Source organism: Taudactylus pleione, unplaced genomic scaffold, assembly GCF_031769625.1.
Source record: "Taudactylus pleione unplaced genomic scaffold, aTauple2 ptg000009l, whole genome shotgun sequence".
Taxonomy (NCBI): Eukaryota; Metazoa; Chordata; class Amphibia; order Anura; family Myobatrachidae; genus Taudactylus; species Taudactylus pleione.
The window spans coordinates 14,567,792-14,586,835 of record NW_028284412.1 but is presented as its reverse complement, the minus strand read 5'-3'; the positions used below and the strand labels follow the sequence as shown (position 1 = coordinate 14,586,835).

The window sequence follows — 19,044 nt, the reverse complement described above, 5'->3', positions numbered from 1 at the left end:
GTTGGAGTGTGTGCCTCATTACACACTCGCTATGAGTCCTTACCGATCACCAGCCGCAGGTCCGTCTGCCGAAGCTCACGCTTCCTTGTGGTCACATGGTCCCGGCTGACAGGTGACGGGGCTGGCCGCTCAACCCAACGGCCGGTGGGGAGACTTTGAGGAGATGTCGGTCGGCAAGCGGAGGTGTGTACGTGGGTTGTACACCATGGAGGAAGTAAAGCTGGGTTAGGTAAATTAGATCAAACAAACCAAAAGAAAAGATAGAGTATTCTTTTCCGGTGCACATGCATTTAGTCCACATAGAGCATTTCATAGTACTGTTAAAATATTTAATCTTTATTTGATTACTATTAAAATTGATACCATATAGGGTTACCAATAAGGCGAAATATATAAAATATAGTTGATAGTTTAGATAGAAGTGTGCAAAAGAATAAATAAATGTGTTTAAAACGTATTTTTGTGACTGCTGATAAATATATATTTCTCTTCTGGGTGGCTTGTAATTCATTAAATTAATTATTATTTGGCCTCACAGCATCGTTAGTTCATGTGAGTTCATTGATCTTTATTTAATGCCTTGAATTCAATACTACTCCAGTGTTATCAGATACTGTATTTTGCAGTAATTGCTGTAATATAGCAGAGATCATAATATATCAAATCATAAATAGCAGTCTGAGAATTAATACTCATAACATATAGTATCTCTGCCGTGCTGCAGTCTAATAATGTTGTAGATGATTTCTCACAATGCTATGGCCTGTACTGTTTATATAAAGCATATTTCACAGTCTAAGAATTTGCTACATTAATAATATATTATGTATCTTTGCTTTGTAGCAATTCCGTAACAATTTCTGGGCTGGATAGCTTTATATCAGTTTCACTTCAACAGTGGACACATATTTCTTTATATATGGTTATAGCAATTTTGACAGTTAGACAATGCTTCCTATGGGTTTAAGGCTCATACGCTCCGTGTATTATAGCATCAGAAAAGCGTAATTGTACATTAGTACAGGACTACAATACATCTCCAAAACAATTGAGGCAGCCTATGACAAAGCCCTTAGAACTGATAGAAACACACTCATTACACAGAAACCAAAACCATCAACTACCAATGAGAAATTCAAGACGTGTATGGTGACGCAATTTAGTCGTGACTCATCATCCCTTCAGAAAATTATGAATAAATACTGGCACATCCTGTTGCAGGATGACAAACTTGCAGACATTCTTCCTGACAAATCACACATAGGGCCTCATTCAGAGGCGGTCGGAGGATGCAAGCGGTCGCTCAGAAACTGGGCGGCCACTTGCATCCTAACCGCCCGCCTCTGTTGCGGTCGTTAGGCTGTGGGTTAACACCCACAGCTCTAACGACCGCTCGGGTGATGGTCGCGATGGTCAGAGACCATCGGGGCTTACGACGAGACCCTAGGGTAGGGTCTCACTTGTCGTAAGCCCCGGAAAGCTTCTGGCTCTGTCAGAGCCGGAAGCTCTCCACTGACATCACTAGTGATGTCAGTGGGGCTTCCCCCAAACGGCAGGCGTTCCCATGGGAACGCCTCCGTTTGGGCTGCCACCCCCCCAGCCCGCCTTCCAAACGGGGCGAGCTGTCAATCAACATCGACAGCTCGTCCCCTTTGGAAAGAGACCCGCTACGACCAGCGCTGTTGGTCGTAGCGGGTCTCACGCATGCGCACGAGGGAGCCAGCTCCCTCATGCGCATGCGCACTGGCAAAACATTGAGGCGGCCGTGCGGTCGTAGACCGTACGGCCGCCTCTGAATAAGGTCCATAGTCTTCTAAAAAGCTCTAGATCTCCATTCTAAACTTAACAAAAACCATATTCCACCTACTAGTTTAATACAGAAAACATTGACCAACACAAACCATGGGGGCTTTCTTTTTTTGTGGACGCTGCATATATTGCCGCTCCTGTAACAACATCACCAAACGTTTCAAAACCTTCAAGTCTAACCAAACTAAAAAAGAATACAAGATTAAGGAACAGATCACTTGTGACAGTATAGGTCTCATCTATCTAGCTGAGTGCCCCTGCGGCCTACAATACGTAGGAAGAACCAAAAGGAAATTAAGTTTGAGAACTGCAGAACACATATGCAACATCAAGAAAGGTCTAGCCACTCACAGTCTATCAAACCACGTTCAAGATGTTCACCATAATGACCCTAGGAGACTTCAGATAATAGGCATCCAACTGATCCACAAAAACTGGAGGGGGGTGACTTTGAAAAACAACTTGACAAGGAAGAACTCAAGTGGATATTCACACTCAAGTCACAAACACCTAGGGGTCTCAACATCAACAAAGAAGTAAAATCAATCATCAATTACTGAACTACCAATCCAAACTAATAAGGAATAAATGGAGTCCCCCCTTGGTCTGCACAATGCCCCTTACCTCTTCAGTTGTTTGTTTTTCATGTTTGTCAAAAATAATTCTTTGTTTACATTATCTATTTATCCTTGTATCTCTTTAATTTTCTATCCTGCTACTACAATTCTCCATTTTTAATCCACTTATTACACACCATATCCTTAATGTCATATTCTATCAAGTTATCTCTCCGTTTGCATTATCCATTTAGCATTATACACCCCGTATTACCTCTGCCATCACACCACCACTGACACTATATGGTTTCTATCTATATATTGCCATACGTAATTGCTGTTTCATAAGTAGAACTGCCAGCATTACCTAGATAGAACCTCCACTAATATTCATTACAGATAAACAAGTTACAATCATGTCCCTCAATGTACAGAACTATCATCTAGCTGTCAGAACACACCAGCTAACCACAACTCCCTTGGACGCAATGATAAAGAAGTGCCCCAGATAACAACATTCATTAAAAGCAAAGATTATTAAGTTCCTATGACACAGTGCTCGAGAGATCAACTTCCTACTTGTACATAAACGGATTGTAACTTTTGACACTATCCCTGTAAACAACCCAAGGAACACAACAGGTCATCTATATACACAGCTTCATGCAGGCTGCTAAAATATAACTAAAAGCATATGCTCCATTCACACAATGAACGGCAGCCAAACAGCTCTTTTGGTAACCCCATGACGATGTGTATCCATGACATCCGCTACCATCCAGCATTTGCCATGTCATCAGGTCTCTCCTACTTAAAGAGACCAATTAATCCACAACACCACATGTCCCTGTAGAAGGCTGACAAGCAGCTACACGTCGGACCAACAGAAAGACTTGCATCACTACCAGTGGCGGATCCAGAGGGGCGCGATTGGAGTGGTCGCCCCCGGCATAGTCCGCATCATGCACGGAGCTGCAGTCTGTGTTCAGCCTGTGCTGTGAACGGAGCCTGTGCAATGCGTTGGGAGCGCATTACACAGACTCCGATCACAGCACAGGCTAAACAGCTCAGTGCATGATCCAGGGCAGAATAGTGAAAATGACCTTCATCGGAAGGACCTTGTCGTTGTCAGGCAATGGGCGGAGCTGAGGGCGGGGCTAAAGGCAGTGGCACCTTGGTGGGAGGCACAATAAGTGACAATGCGTCCATGGCTCCGTGCTGTATAGCTAGCAGCCAGGTCACGGAACGGAAGCGGGACTCCAGCGGGGGAGGATGCGGCAGCAGAGCAGCGGGAACCCACGAGTGGATGTGGCCAGTGACTCTCCGGCTGGCTGATAGTAAGGAGCTTCGGCTGCCTGGCAGTGGGATGGAAGGATGCTGTAAGATAGTAGTGTCAAACTCGGCCCGCCAGCTTTTGTGGGACTACATATCCCAGCATGCCCTAATAGCAAAACTGTAGCAGTGCATGCTGGGATATGTAGTTTCACTGCAGCTGGAGGGCCCGAGTTTGACACCACTGCAGTAAGAGGAGCTTGGTCTGCCTGGCAGTGGGGTGGAGGGGTATTATACCTGCCTGGCAGTGGGGTGCTAGGGCTGGCAAGGGGGTTGAGGGGTACTATACCTGTCTGGCAGTGGGGTGGAGGGGTGCTAGGGGTGGTAGAGGGGTACTATACCTGTCTGGCAGTGGGGTGGAGGGGTGCTAGGGCTGGCAGGGTGGTAGAGGGGTACTATACCTGCCTGGCAGTGGGGTGGAGGGATGCTAGGGCTGGCAAGGGGATAGAGGGGTACTGTATCTAGGGCTGTCACGTGGTGCGTATATATAGAATGCTGGGGGCTGTCACGTGGTGTGTATAGAGCCACAACTGGGGGGGGGGGGGGGCTGGAGGTGCACATGCACCGAGTGCGCTGCTGCACCCGCCGTCAGTGTCCTCCAACCCGGCACCGCAGGGAGGCTCCTAGACGGACGCCCGCTGAGATTTTATTACCAGCAGGCGCCCAGCTCCTTCCCTGCAGCGCCGCAATAGCCGGATGATGGAGTTCTCTCCTGAACTCCAGCTTCAGTCTCTCCCCACGGGAACTATGGGAGAGACGTCATGACATCTCTCTCATAGTTCCGAGGAGCAGCCGGGCGGTTCGGACGGCGGCGGACGCAGAAGTGGGGTTTAAGGTAAGTATTGTTTTGGTTTTTTTACCATATGGGCATTACTACTGGGGCATTACAGTATGGGCACTGCTACAGGGGCATTACTGTATGGGCACTGCTACTGATGCATTACTATGGGAGCATTACTGTATGGGCACTGCTACAGGGGCATTACTGTATGGGCACTACTACAGGGGCAGTACTATATGGGCACTGCTACAGGGGCATTACTATGGGGGCATTACTGTATGGGCACTGCTACTGATGCATTACTATGGGAGCATTACTGTATGGGCACTACTACAGGGGCATTACTATATGGGCATTACTGTAGGAGCACTGCTGAAGGGGGAATTACTACAGGGGCACTGCTGCAGGGGGCATTATTATGGGGGAATTACCAGGGTGGGCAACAAATTACTGTCTTGCCCCAGGTGACAAACAGAAAGGGGAGGTGCCAATACAGGAAAGAGGAGGAGTCATAATTAATCATTAAATCGCCCCCCCCCCCCTAAAAGAGCAGTGTAGATCCGTCACTGATCACTACTACCCATTGACCATCAGTGCTGACTCTAATTCATCTAACCCAGCTTTACTTCCTCCACGGTGTACAACCCACGTACACCCCTCCGCTTGCCGACCGACATCTCCTCAAAGTCTACCCACTAGCCGGTGGGTTGAGCGGCCAGCCCGTCATCTGTCAGCCGGGACCACGTGACCGCAAGGAAGCGTGGGCTTCGGCAAACGGTCCTGCGGCTGGTGATCGGTGAGGACTCATAGTGAGTGTGTAATGAGGCACACACTCCAACGACAGGCAGGAGGTTGGATAACATCAAGGACACCGGAAGATCGTGGATCTACATAGGACATTGGATAAATTGACTGACCGGATGGCTCGGAACGCCGCCTCTCCAGAGCGCAACTACCATAGAGCTCTACAACACGCCTTTCTATTTCTCTGTGCTTACTACTTACTACCAATAAGTTTTTGTGTGGTTTTTTTTTTTCACACATTTTGTTTTTCATTTAATATCCCCTTTTTCAGTGTACACACTGGAACTACAATATTAATAACCCCCCCCCCCCCCTCCCGGCCTTATACTGGTTCTGTCTGACAGTTATGTAATTAATTGATCTCTCCCCCCATTGTTCCTTCAGATCGTTCTCTCCCCCCCTCCCTCCACCGTACTCCATAAAGTTACAGAGAGGAGCACTGTGACTCCATTAGAACTGTGTAAGAGAATAAATATATTTTATAACAGTCATTGTAATCATTGTTACCATACTGCACACTCTATAAGGTTAACTATTCTTTAAGCGCAGACACAGCATTTGTTTTGGTGTAATGGTTAGCATCACTGCCACACAGCACTGAGGTTGTGGGTTCGATTCCCACAACAGCCCCAGCTCTGTGGAGTTTGCATATTATCCCTGTACTTGCGTGGGTTTTCTCCGGGTGCTCCGGTTTCCTCCCACACTCCAAAAATATACTGGTAAGTTAATTGGGTCCCAACAAAAATTAACCCTAGTGTGGGCATGTGGTAGGGAATATAGATTGTAAGCTCCACAGGAGCAGGGACTGATGTGATTGGACAAATATTCTCTGTAAAGCGCTGCGGAATATGTGTGGACTATATAAATAACTGGTAATTAATAATAATAATAGAGCTGAATTAGAGCCAGAGAGAAGTTGGGGTAGAGATGGGGGTAGGAAGGGGTTAAGGGCAGACAGTGCTGGGGGGAAAGGAGGGGTTAAGGTCAGGCAGTACTGGGGGTAGAGAGGGGGTAAGGGAAGATAGCTAATGCAGTACTGGGGGCAAGGAGGGTGTTAGTGGCAGGCAGTACTGGGAATAGAGAAGGGGTAAGGGTAGATAGCAGCTAGGGCAGTACTGGGGGCAAGGAGGGGTTAGCGGCAGGCAGTACTGGGGGTAGGGAAGGATAGATAGCAGCAGGGGCAGTACTGGGGGGCAAGGATGGGGTTAGCTGCTTACTTTTGAGTGATGTCCCATGGACTGTGGGGAGAGGCTGTCATGCTGGAATGTCTGTAGCCTGGGAGTCATCACATAATGGGAGGAGGGGCGAAAATGCTGACAGCCGGACAGAGGAACTTGAAGCTGCGGGACAGATGGAGGGAGAGTGAGCTGGGCAGTAGTGCACTGACAGTGTCACCTGTGTTGGACCCCATTGCTGTTGCCGGCGGCTGGAGTTCAGCACAAGTCAAGGTCCCAGTGGCAGCTGCACTGGAACAGCCCTTGCAACGGCCCTGCATGACGAGACACTACAGGGCAGATTACAGTGCAGCCGCATGTCATCTATGTAGTCCCCTCCCAGAGTTAGCTTACCGGTGAGGAGAAAGCAGCAGTCCCCGCAATCACCAGTAACAGCCCGCGATAATATTGGGGGGACGGGTCAGACTGGAGGCACAAGTTAAGGTCCCAGTGGCGCCACACTGAAACAGCCCTCGCACCATTTCCTTGTAACACGTAGCAAGGTTGCAGCTTTGGATAATGGGCCTGATTCAGAGTTGTACGGTATTCTCATCACTGCTGCTTTGGACACAGCAACAATGAGAAAATAGTCTAATGCTGCAGGAGACATCTGAGGACAAAATACGCTCCCTGACAGCATCGCAGATCTGAGTGCTGCACCTGGAGACACAGCATAGGATCACAATGGTCCATCTGAGTAAGCCTAAGTTACTGTTCAGCCGGGGCCAGGAAATCTGCTTCCGAAGATGCAGACTCTGGCCTTGGAATGCCCAGAAAACGGGGATGATTGCGCCACCCATTTTTGTGAACGCTGGCCATCCCTGCCCATTACCAACCCCAAACAGCTGGAGTATGTCAATCACACCACAGCTTAAGGGCAGACATGCACAGATTTTGTTTGAGTACAAATCTGAATCAGACCCCCAGTGTGCCTTATAATGTTTTGCCCATTTATTGTCTAATAAGAAAGCTATATGGCTAAACATAGTCAGGAATGTCTATGGGGCAATTTGAATTAGGTGCGAGTTTACTGAAAATCTCTCACCTGCCAGGTGTGCCCCACAGGTGCAAGATTTTTGGTATTCAATTGGGTGGAGGGTTTTGGGTTTTTTTTTATGAGCGCCTCCAGAGCATGTCCAATTTTTCAGAAAATCCATATTTTAAGGAAAGAATGTTGGTAATTGCTCTAGAACCTTATGGACACCGCAATCCCCCCGCCCCACTTCCGCCCAATGACTAATTAAGCAATTGGAAGTTTCCAATTAGCTCAATTAGTCCTTAATTGCTCCCCTACTACTGCGCTGTCCTCCCCCTCTGTCTCTTCAGCGTTGCAGACAGCTTCCATAGACTGGGCACAGGACAGGTACTACTAACTCTGCATCCCACCATCCCTAACCTGCACCCTACTACCCCTAACCCTGCACCCGTTCTCCCCACACACTACCTACACTATCCCTGACTCTGCTCCCTGAATACGCTACACTAGTCCCACTCCTCGCACAAACTACACTAATCCTGCTCCCGCTCTCTGCACACACTACTGTACACTACCCCAAACCCTACCCCCACACACACTACACTACCCATAACCCTGCTATCCACACACAGCAGCGGCAGGCATCCGCAGGCTAAGTGAAAAGAAATTGCCCTCCAACAGGATTTTGCTCACAAAAATTTCTGTGACCAAATTTTTTTTATTTGGATATCTCGGGTATCTGGAGCTTGCATACCCATGGTAACCCAAAAATTGGTCACGAGGTCTACCTATTTTGTTGCGGGCAAAACCTTGCGGGCAATTGGATATGTCCCTAGATAAATCCTGGATATTTTGACCATGATGACTGCTAGAGAAAATTTGGAGGAAAAACTGTTTGCAGGCTCTATAAAAAGTGGCATCATGAAAGAGATAGAGTTTATATTTTAGGGAACCTTAACTGAATCTTCTTGCAGCCTATGCTACTGTACTTTTCATCATTTATGTATTCTGTGTACAGACAATGTCCACAAATGGAAACACCTGAGTAAATAAAGCGTACTAAGGGCCATCTCATAGCACACATCAGCAAATACGCAGGATCGGATCAATTGGTCGGAAGACACAGACACTGGCTTCAGCACTCCTTGAAAAGGGGGACGACACCCCTCTGTTTTCAGGAACGCTTGCTAGGGCTGTCTCCTCCCCACTTTCAAGCAGGCTGCGGCTTAAAGGGAACTGCGAATCATCGCGCAAGACCAGTTCTGCACATGCATCTTATTTGCATCACAGATGCAAGGAAACACCACTCAAAGTGTATTAGAGTCGCTGGGCAGCGACTTTAACAACACAGGAATTGGCTTAAAACACATACAAGCCAAGTCACAGATGAACCACAATTGAATCTGGCATGAGAAAAAGCTGCAGCAACAGGAGACTAGAGATGTGCGCAGACCCTCATGTTTTGATTTTGGTTCTAAATCTTTGTGGTGTTTTGGCAAAATCATCCTCGTATATCTTTTGTTTTGTATTTCTTTAAAATGTATAAAAATTCTAAAATAGTGTAATTTGGACCTGTTTTTGTTCCTACAGTATTATTAACATCACTAAAATTAATTCCATTAATTTCCGACCACCTTACAGCTCACAATATCGTTTTCACCAATATTGTCCAAAGGCTGGAGCGAGCTGGCTGGCTAACCTAAGAGACAAAGAAGTGGCACAAACACTTGGCAGTTTAAAAGATTATAGCACATCAGTGAAACATAGTGGCAGACATGAAGGCAGTTTAACAAACTACACGATCCTATAGAATGTTTTCATTAATTCATTAATCAAGTACTAGATCAGAGGCCCAAGGCCAGTACATTTAGGTGAAGTATTTAGTGGAAGCACAGTAAAGCAGTGATTGATTACAGTACTAATATAACTATCAACAAAAACTATCAACAAAATAAATTGAAGACATGGAAAACACTATTAAGAAACAAGCTTTCAAAATCCTAATGAGTTTTTTAAGTGGAAACTGAATCCAAACAGCAAATCACAGGCATCAGGACAATGCAAGAGATTCCAGGCAGAGTAATAGCCTTGTTGAAGTCAATAATTATTGAATTATAAATGATTTGATGATAATACTCTGTGTAATCAAACTAGATCACAGGCCCGAGGTCAGCACAGGTAAATGGAAGTGGAGTATTTAGTGGAAGCCAGGTAAAGCATTGATTGATTACTAATAACTAATACAAAAACAAATTGGAAACTATTAAAAATACAAGCTTCCAAAAACCCAAAGATATTTTTAAAGTAGAAACTGAATCCAAATAGCAAATCACAGGCCACAGGACAATACAAGACATTCAAGTCAGAGTAATAAGTCAAATTCGATAATTATTAATTATATTATTTAATGATACTACTCAGTATCTGTGGAGAAGCTAGTAATGGATGGCCTTGCAAATATACAAAAGAACATGAACACCCCAGTAGAGTACAGTTATATACGCTGCCTCTCAAATCCACACAATCTTGTCAATGCCCATAATGATGGTGCATGATGGAATTAAGAACATGCACAATTTAACCAACCACTTCAGTGACAGGAATTGCCACTTTTGCGGCTGAAGTGCTTGTTTTGTTTGGGCCCCCACAAATCAAGTTACCAATAGGCTTTTTTGCAAATAATGTGTGTGCAAGTATTGATATTGCAGATATATATAGGTCAATGGATGACTCAAACTATGAACAGTCTAGTTACTTAACCTGTAGTGGTTTATAGATAGATAGCAGTTACAGCCGTGCTCACTGTTACATGCACACTAGTGATGGAACGAGGTTCCAAACATCACCAGTTGGTGATTGTATGCTGCAAACAGGTAGTGGTGCAGGATGCTGGAATACCGTTATATGCAAGTATTAACCGTGTCTCTCATATGGGAGCTAACTAGGAGATTTCTGTCTCCCACCACGTCACCCTACAGACAAATGGCCCTTGCACATGCTCACTAGTGAGCTCAGTGGCCATCTTCGAACAGGGCATGAAACCTTCCTAGGGGAACAGGAAGTCTGGAGTCTGCACAGTAGTGCACTCTTCTTACAACACTCCTCCCTCACTACAAACTTCTTGATGTTACACAAATATTTAATTGTAGCTTTTCTGTAACCTGTAAAATTGGGTTAAACACATTAAAAGGCATCAACATATAACGTGACTTTAGCTTGGCCTTCTTGGAAGATATATTAGCAAATGTTCCTTTACTGACAGCATGGACCATAATGACCGTCTCTCGACTAACAAACTTGGGACTGCTGTCGCTATTCTGATTCTTGATGCTTTTCACAATTGTGGCTTTTAAATCTTGCAAAGTCTTTGTCTATCTTGAGATAAACTGCTTTGGACACGTTTCCACCCAAAACTGCTTGTCTAGGCCTGCGTCTTTTAGCATTATTATCCTTTATTTATGAGACCACAAGGGATCCGCAACTCAATACAGAGTACATACAAAACAGTGAATTGCAGTACAAAACATTGCAGGACAAGGACGTGGTTTATAAAGATTGGGGCTGATTTAGATGTGGTGGAGTTTGCATTGCTGCTGCATCTTTGAACACAGCAGTGATGCTAATATTTGCAAAAGCAGCAGGAGGATTCTATTTGCTTTGCAGCCATATATGGCAGGTGCCACTATGTCTGACAAACACATGTAGACTGTTTGCACTGCAGTGCACTGGATTGTAGTTGTTGCTAGGTAGTAGGGAGTGAGAAAGATGCCAGCCAGTCACCCTTCCCTCCACATCTATGTACTACTACAACGCTGTCCTATTAATGCCATCCTAATGTGAAATAGCTCCTAATCAAAAGGGAGGGACTGTTGCAATCCTAAACACACGAGATCCAGCATTTACGTGAAAAATTTGTTTTGCCTTGTTCTGAAATCCGAGCTTATATATAAATAATATACACACACACACTAGCCATCAGCCCTGGCTTTGAATGGGAGCAGTTTCATCTTGCCAAAGCCCCCTGCATTTCATAACAACCTATTCCATGTCTCCACAGTCCCCTGCATCTCACCATAAGCCCCTGCATCTCACCAGTGTCACCACAATCCCCTCTGCTGCTGCCCTGCAGGTAACTGGGGCCCGGCCACTGGGAAGTACTGGGAACGTCAAGAGGATCATGGATGTAAGATTTTTATTGCAGCTACCGTAAGCATTATTAGCTGCATGTCCCCGGGGCTGGGCACCTGTGTATATTTCCACAGCCTCCATGCGCAATGTTCTCTTTGCACAATATACCCTGTATTTCCTGCGCTTCTTGTTGAAATACCTCACCATGGTGCCCCTGTGCAAGAACAGCACTGACTTCCATGGAGTGTTTCTCCTTTTCACCACGCGGCGTATGTGGCTGAGCAGGGATATTACGCTTGAGAGGGAGCACTTCATGGTGGAGTGGTGGCCGGGAGTCCGCATGCAGATTTAGTGAAGGGATGGACATTGGAATCCGATGTTTACAATCCATCAATGGTTTTGTTCCAGTGGTAGCGTTTTTATAATTTGATTGCGGCCGTCTGATGTCTGCCACCATCGAACGGAAATCATTTGATGGTGTGTTTGTTTTTATTAAATTCCTGATCGCTATGTCTCCCCTGGCTCCTTCTTGGCTACTGTGTGCATCAGGGCATCTTCATGGGTTAGTTGGAGGCTGTCTCATACTTTCTGTCTGCCTGAGACATGATCCTGCACAGTCCCTGACTCCCTCCCCTCTCTAGGCTGCTGCTAAGCAAAAGGTTACAATGCTAGCTCTGATTGGCTCTGACTTTGCTGTTTCAGCACAATGGGCAGCCACTCTGCTTCAGCTTGGTGCAAGATTAAATTTTTTTTGTGACCTGCTTCACTAAAGTAGTTAGTGCTTCAAGAGATTTGCCCAAACGGACACACAGACTCTCCACAACTGGCATATATACAGTGTGTGTGTGTGTATATATGTGTGTGTATATATATATATATATATATATTTATTTGAAAGCGGCCGACACTCATAAACAGCCTCCACTGGTACTTGCGCCTGGTGCCCTCCTTCTTTACCTTTCCAATGCAGGGAAAGGAAGTAGATACTTTGCAGTTGAGGTGGCCTTCCAGGCGACTTTGTAAATAAATACACTCATTTGTGTGACTGCGGGTGTATCTGTATTTTAAACACTACGTTACAGTGTTACAGCCACTGACACTGTAACGTTGAGTTTCGCATGCAGATACACCCGCACTCGCTCACAGAACATAGGCATGCTGCATATCATTTTAAACAGCAGAAGCTGCCTGTGCTTGTTCGAATAAGATGCATTTGAGGGTAACAAGTTTCACAAAAGACGCTCGGCGCTACAGAGTCATGTCACGGCATGGCGCGACTAGAAGAGCTGTTTAACTCGCAAGGAGACTAGATGTATGAGGACCCATCTGTAACTATCATTTTTTTTTATCTTATCCAGTAAAATAACAGTTAGAAGCTGATTGGTTGGTACTTCTTCTCTGTCCAAGATTTGATAAATCTCCTCCTACACCTCTCAGTACTTTTTCAACAGTGAAAGGTTTATGGTTGACAGAGTTTGGGTGCAGTGATTCTGTGAGAAGGCCACTTCAATTCTAATCACTATTTTGCAAGTACAGGGCCATGTTGCAGCATTTCAAAAACTCATGGTGCATAAAGACTATACAAGGCGCATGTGGTGATGCAATAAACTATTAAGCAAATTAATATTAGATTATATTTTTTGTATACTACCTTTATTTTGCCAGTTACTATATACAAAAGCTATAGAATTTTCTAGCACACCAAGAGCAATATGTCTTGTATATTGTACAGATGGAGCAGAATTTATTGAAGTGAAAATGCATTATGACAATAATTTAGTGGACAGTCCTTTTTATCTCAGGTCAAATGTTAGTTATCGGAGGCTGTAAATATAAGATATTGTAATAATTGCTAAATGCTTTCTGTTTCAGGCCAGTAATTTTACTGTGATGAACCTTACTTCATATGCAAATGTTTAGCTATTTTTTTATTGAAGATTTAGCTTAACATATGTGACTTAAAAACATATGGATAAGGAATAAAATAATAGTTTCTATAAACTTTGTCTTGTTCCCTTTGTATATAATGCATGATTAAGGTAATACAGAGCATATGAACCAAATTCCAAAAGGGGATAATATTTGGGAATGTCTACCAGATATGTAGCATAGTGCCTCTGTGGGGTATGTAGTTATGAGACCAGTGGATGCATGGCCGCTGGTCTCAATATCGACCATGTAATCCTGGCAAGAGATGTAACATAGGCGTCGAAATACCAATGCCTATATTAATCCGGACACCGGAACTCCGACAGGACGTCGGACCGAACATCCAACGCCGGGAGTAATTATCAACAACGTGGCCAGGGATGGGGGGGTTAGGTTTAAGGACACCCCCGGGGGGACTTAAGTTTAGGCACCCCCCTGGCGGAGGTAGGCTAGGGGAAGGGGGGGTAGGTTTAGGCACTAGGGGGGGGGGGTTAGGCCCCCCTCCGGGAGGGTAAGGTTTAGGGTACGGGGAGGGAGGGTTAGAGTTAGGCATGAACGAGGGGAGGTTAGGGTTAGTCACTATGGGGGGATGTTAGGGTTAGGCACCCCTAAAGGTGGGTTGGGGGGAGGGTTAGGAATAGTAAACTTACCTCCGCTGTTGGGATCTCCTCCATCGGGCTACCGGCATCGGGATTTGAACCGCCAGGCTCATGTCCGGCAATCAAACATACTGATTCCCTTGGTGGTTGCATCCTTGCCAACAGGCAGGCGACACAGAGGGAAACATTTTGTTAAGTCTCACAAGAGTTTAGTACCACCAGTAGTACATTTTATGAGGTTTCTTTAATTTTAGTAGGGATGGAGCATTTAAATATCTACTGTCTCACATCTTCAAACATTTCTTCATCCGAAGGAGTCCAAGATCCTTTTCCCATTCAGCCTCATAAGATCTCGAGGAGAGAAGGGCCATGTAACGGAGGATAGAATAAAGTCTGGAGATCATGGCTTTGGATAAGGGGTGATATTTACAGAGGTATTCAAAGGGTTTAAGGTCCCTGAGTATGGAGCCAGGGGGGTGAGGAGCATAAGGAATTATGGATTTGAAAGAACTCAAAGGGGTGGAGTACCTGGGCAAAGGCATCCATTGGTTTTGCTTGTAAAAATCTATAGGGAATTTAAGGCCAGCTTTGGACCACGTGATAAATTACCCAGGAGGGAACTCAGAATTAAACCAGAGGGGAGATTGGGGAGCTAAGGTTAAATTAGGTGATTGCCGATCCCAGAGATACATGTTAAATTTGAGAGTCGAAATCAGTTTAAAGTTAATAGGCCATTTTGTGGGGGGCATACCCCATAAGGGGATCAGGTTGGGATGATAAAGATAGGCATATTCCGAACACTCGCCGAGATCCAGGGGAGGTCTTTGGTTCCAGTTAAAACAAATCAGGGCTTTTTTGATATTACGATGGAAGGTGGCGGGCATGACCACAGGAAGGGACTGAAATAGATAGTCATTTAGGTATAATGGTCATTTTGACAGAAATAATTCTGCCCAGCCATAAGATGATGAGGCGGCTCCAGGAACTCAGATAGGCCTGCATTTTGAAGAAGAGAGGTGGGAAGTTCTCATAAAAGAGGGTATCATATCAGTGAGGGGTGATCCCTAAATATCGAAGTCACCTGGATTGCCATTTAAAATATGTAAACCATTCTTGAGTACATATGAAATGCCATGTGGCTCCCGAGTCCATGTACCAGCAATCCTTCCTGTGATTTTCTGTGATATTTAAAGCTCACTTGTATATTTTATTACGCTTCTCCTGCATGCCACTTTTAGAGGCTTTCTGTCCCACTTTGGGACATATGAAACACTTAGGGCCTGATTCAGAGCCGGACGCTCTGACCAGAGCGCTTGCTCTGAATCAGGGCCCTCCTCCATTAAAATGGAGCGTCCTCCTGGACGCTCGTATAGCTGTGGGTCACCACCCACAGCATATACGAGCATCCAAAAAGATGGTCGCGATGGTCTTGACCATCGCGACCATCGTAATTGCGACGCAGACCCTGTGGTAGGGTCTCCCTGCCACAAGCCCTGGAGTGATTTTGGCTCTATCAGAGCCAAAATCACTCTCACTGACATCACTAGTGATGTCAGTGGGGCCGGCTTCAGACGGTAGGCGTTCCCATGGGAACGCCTTCGTCTGGCAGGCATGCCCACCAAAGGGGGCGTGCTGTCAATCAACATCGACAGCACGCCCCCTTTGGTGCGAGACCCGGAGCGACAGCTTGGCTGTCGCAGTCCGGGTCTCGCACATGCACACGACGGAGCTCCCTCCGTCGTGCGCATGCGCAGTGGGGAACATCGACCCACTTGCGAGCGTATTGCCGCTTGCGAGTGGGTCTGAATGACCCCCTTAGTCCTTTTAGGTTTAATGTCTTTTTTGAGTACAGCAGAACTCTGTTATTATGTTGACATTGTCAGAAAGCTGTCAACATGGTCCGTATATTGACATTCAGGATGTTGACATGTTCAGAATGTCAACATTCAATGTGTTGACATCGCAGTGTTGACGCTGACATAATGTTGACATTGTCAGAATGTCAAAACATGTATTTAGGGTTAGACTTTAATTAATATTAGGGTCACACTGCAGTTAGGGTCAGGGATAGGATTAGATCAAGGTTTAGGGTTAGGCTGCAAATAGGGTTGGGTTTCTGGCAATGCCAACATTATGAATGTTGGTGCCGACCGCAGCCATTTATATACATACACAATTCATACTTGCCTACATTCCCGGAAGTCGCGGGAGGCTCACGATTTTTTGGGTACACCCCCGGAAGTGTAGGCAGATCTCCCACATCCTAGTGAAGCGGGCAGGATGGGGAGATTTAATGGGGAATTTTCTGGTCCATGAGGAAGGGACAGGGCTAAAAGGCGCGATTAGTGCAACCCCCTCCTCGTGGGTACGCAAATCACAGACTTTTCTGGGAAAGGGCCTAATTGCGACAACAGTTCAGCCCCGCCCCCTGAACCAGCCTCTAGCAGTAGCTCTCAGGGCTTCCCCCGGAAAGGATGTCTATAAAGTCGGTAAGTATGACACACATATAATATATAGATGTAGAACTATAAAAAGAGTTTGGGTAAGAGCACTTAATCCTTAGTCAATGCAGTGGTGCAGTGTCCCAGGATATCTCAATTATAAACACATTCACTTTATCCAGTATTCTATAAAGTAAAAAAAACACCAGCACCCACGTTTAGTGGCTTAACTGCTTATTCACAAGAACATCAGCAAACAATCCTGTATAGGTGATGCAGCGGCTGCAAAAGCCCGACGTCCGTTTCAACTGTTACACTCAGTTTTCCTCAGGGGCTCCTGAAGAAAACTGAGTGTTTCATTGGACTTCTGCAGCCGCTGCATCACATATGCTGTATGTACCTAGATGTTGTGTATTCCTTTATGATCCTGCTGTTATGTTGGCCATCCTGATGAAGGTTTTCCATGAATAGAAACGTTGAGATGTGGCATTATTCGCATTGGATGATGTTCTATTGATTTATTAAAACATGAAATTTCATATCCTGGTGAGTGCCCTCATTTACATTTTTTTTTGAGAAATTGACATATAAATAGGTGGTTGCTGCGGCACCCACTGAGGTGCACCCCTCTGTTTTGAAAGTCTTTATAGATGTGAGTTAAATCAATGGAGTGCCGCCTTAAATCAGACCGATGGAGTGCCGCCTGCTTCTTTCATTGGAGGGGCTGGTGGATATATATATATGTAGGAGAGACCTGTAGCCAACTCATATGCCACTGGAATTGCAGGGACAAATATTCAAATGATTTCACAAGTAACTTTGCCATTGATTCCAAATTGTATAAAAATGCAGGTTTTTGCTTAATTGAATCACTCACTTTTGAATTGATAATGGAAAGAAAACCCAAAAGGATTTCCATCTATTTAATTAAAATCCATATTATTTAGCTAAAGTATACTGTATCGGACCAACTGCATATACAAGATACAGTAGTTGCAAGGAAAATAATAACTACATAGCCCAGGAAACTTGCATGCTGATGTTTTATGACATGAACTTCTATTAAAAAAAAACAACTTTTTTACTATCTGATGTTTGTTAGGTGCGGGATATGATGATGAAACAAGCAAATGGGAGAAGGGAGATGATGCTATTCCACCTGGAAAAGAATACACATATGTTTGGCAAGTTCCTGAAAATTATGGACCTACTGAGTCTGACCCCCTTTGTATAACCTCTGCTTATTACTCTCACAGTAATTCCTCTTATGACATAAATTCTGGATTGGTGGGTGCTATTCTCATCTGTAAGCCAGGTAATATATATGTGTCAATTACACTGCGAATATGTATCTTCATTAATTGATGTATTTTAATTGATATACAGTATTTCTAAGATGGATCATAACATCTTTACATCTGAGGCTTTTCTCAGCTCTATGCTGAGCCTATTTTGCCACTTTTCAAGCTGGTCACATACCAACAAAGTCTTTTTTAGAAGACTTTCAATTTCTGGAAAATACAATCTGTCTGTATATACATGCTCACATGTCTAAAAAAAATACTGAAAATAGACAAAAGATTTACTGTATATGTCTGCCGTCAATGCCTCTTTCCACAAGCATCTAACCACTCAATGGCAGAATCAAATATACAGTATGACACAAAACGTTCTCCAGTAGAATCCTATTATTTTTTGAGCCACTCTTTTGGAATGATACACAGTATGGATTACCATGTACTTCCTATGTACTAAGGGACCACATCCAATGGGATAATATGCAGTACTTCCACAGATAGATGCACCAAGTCCACCTCCATCAAATTATCAGTAATTATTTCTAGGTAATTCCTATGTGATTTAATATTGCAATAAACTCTGTAACTCTCAAGCTCCCTGTATGGGATTGGAAATTCTCTGAAAATTCCTCATCAACTGTCACCTCTCCATGGTATTTGCTAAGACTGAGGCATATTTAATATATAGTCATCAGTGTCATTTACTTTCCTGCAGGTTCCTAATGCCAGAACATGTCTTCTCTAAACAAATGACCAAAATCACTCCCACCGTCAGTGGGGCCGGCTTCAGACTGTAGGCGTTCCCATGGGAACGCCTCCGTCTGGCAGGCACGCCCACCAAAGGGGGCGTGCTGTCAATCAACATCGACAGCACGCCCCCTTTGGTGCGAGACCCGGAGCGACAGCTTGGCTGTCGCAGTCCGGATCTCGCGCATGCACACGACGGAGCTCCCTCCGTCGTGCGCATGCGCAGTGGGGAACATCATTGTTACATTATGGACAGTCATGTCTCTACTGTCATGGTCTGTCATTGATCAGCCAACATGTACCTCTTTTTTACCCTACTGATAACCCCCCCCCCATCTCTGAGACACCGATAGACCATGGTAAAATACTCTTTGCTGGAAAACTCATGTGTTAAATAATATCCAGAGTTTTTCCAAACTTAACATGAGC

The 19,044-nt window shown here is 44.9% G+C and overlaps 1 protein-coding gene across 5 annotated transcripts in view; it reads left to right on the top strand.

Annotated features, from left to right (window-relative positions):
- The window catches only part of LOC148542789 (coagulation factor VIII-like), a 306,775-nt gene that overhangs the window by 48,528 nt on the left and 239,203 nt on the right, over nt 1-19,044 (top strand). For 4 of the 5 annotated variants that reach the window (XM_088467390.1, XM_088467391.1, XM_088467389.1 and 1 more), the window contains exon 4: nt 17,673-17,885. In XM_088467390.1, coding sequence (XP_088323516.1) covers nt 17,673-17,885 — 213 coding nt within the window. Of the gene's footprint in view, nt 1-3,529; nt 3,704-17,672; nt 17,886-19,044 lie in introns of those variants that run through there. The other variant, XM_088467392.1, reaches the window with a different exon arrangement.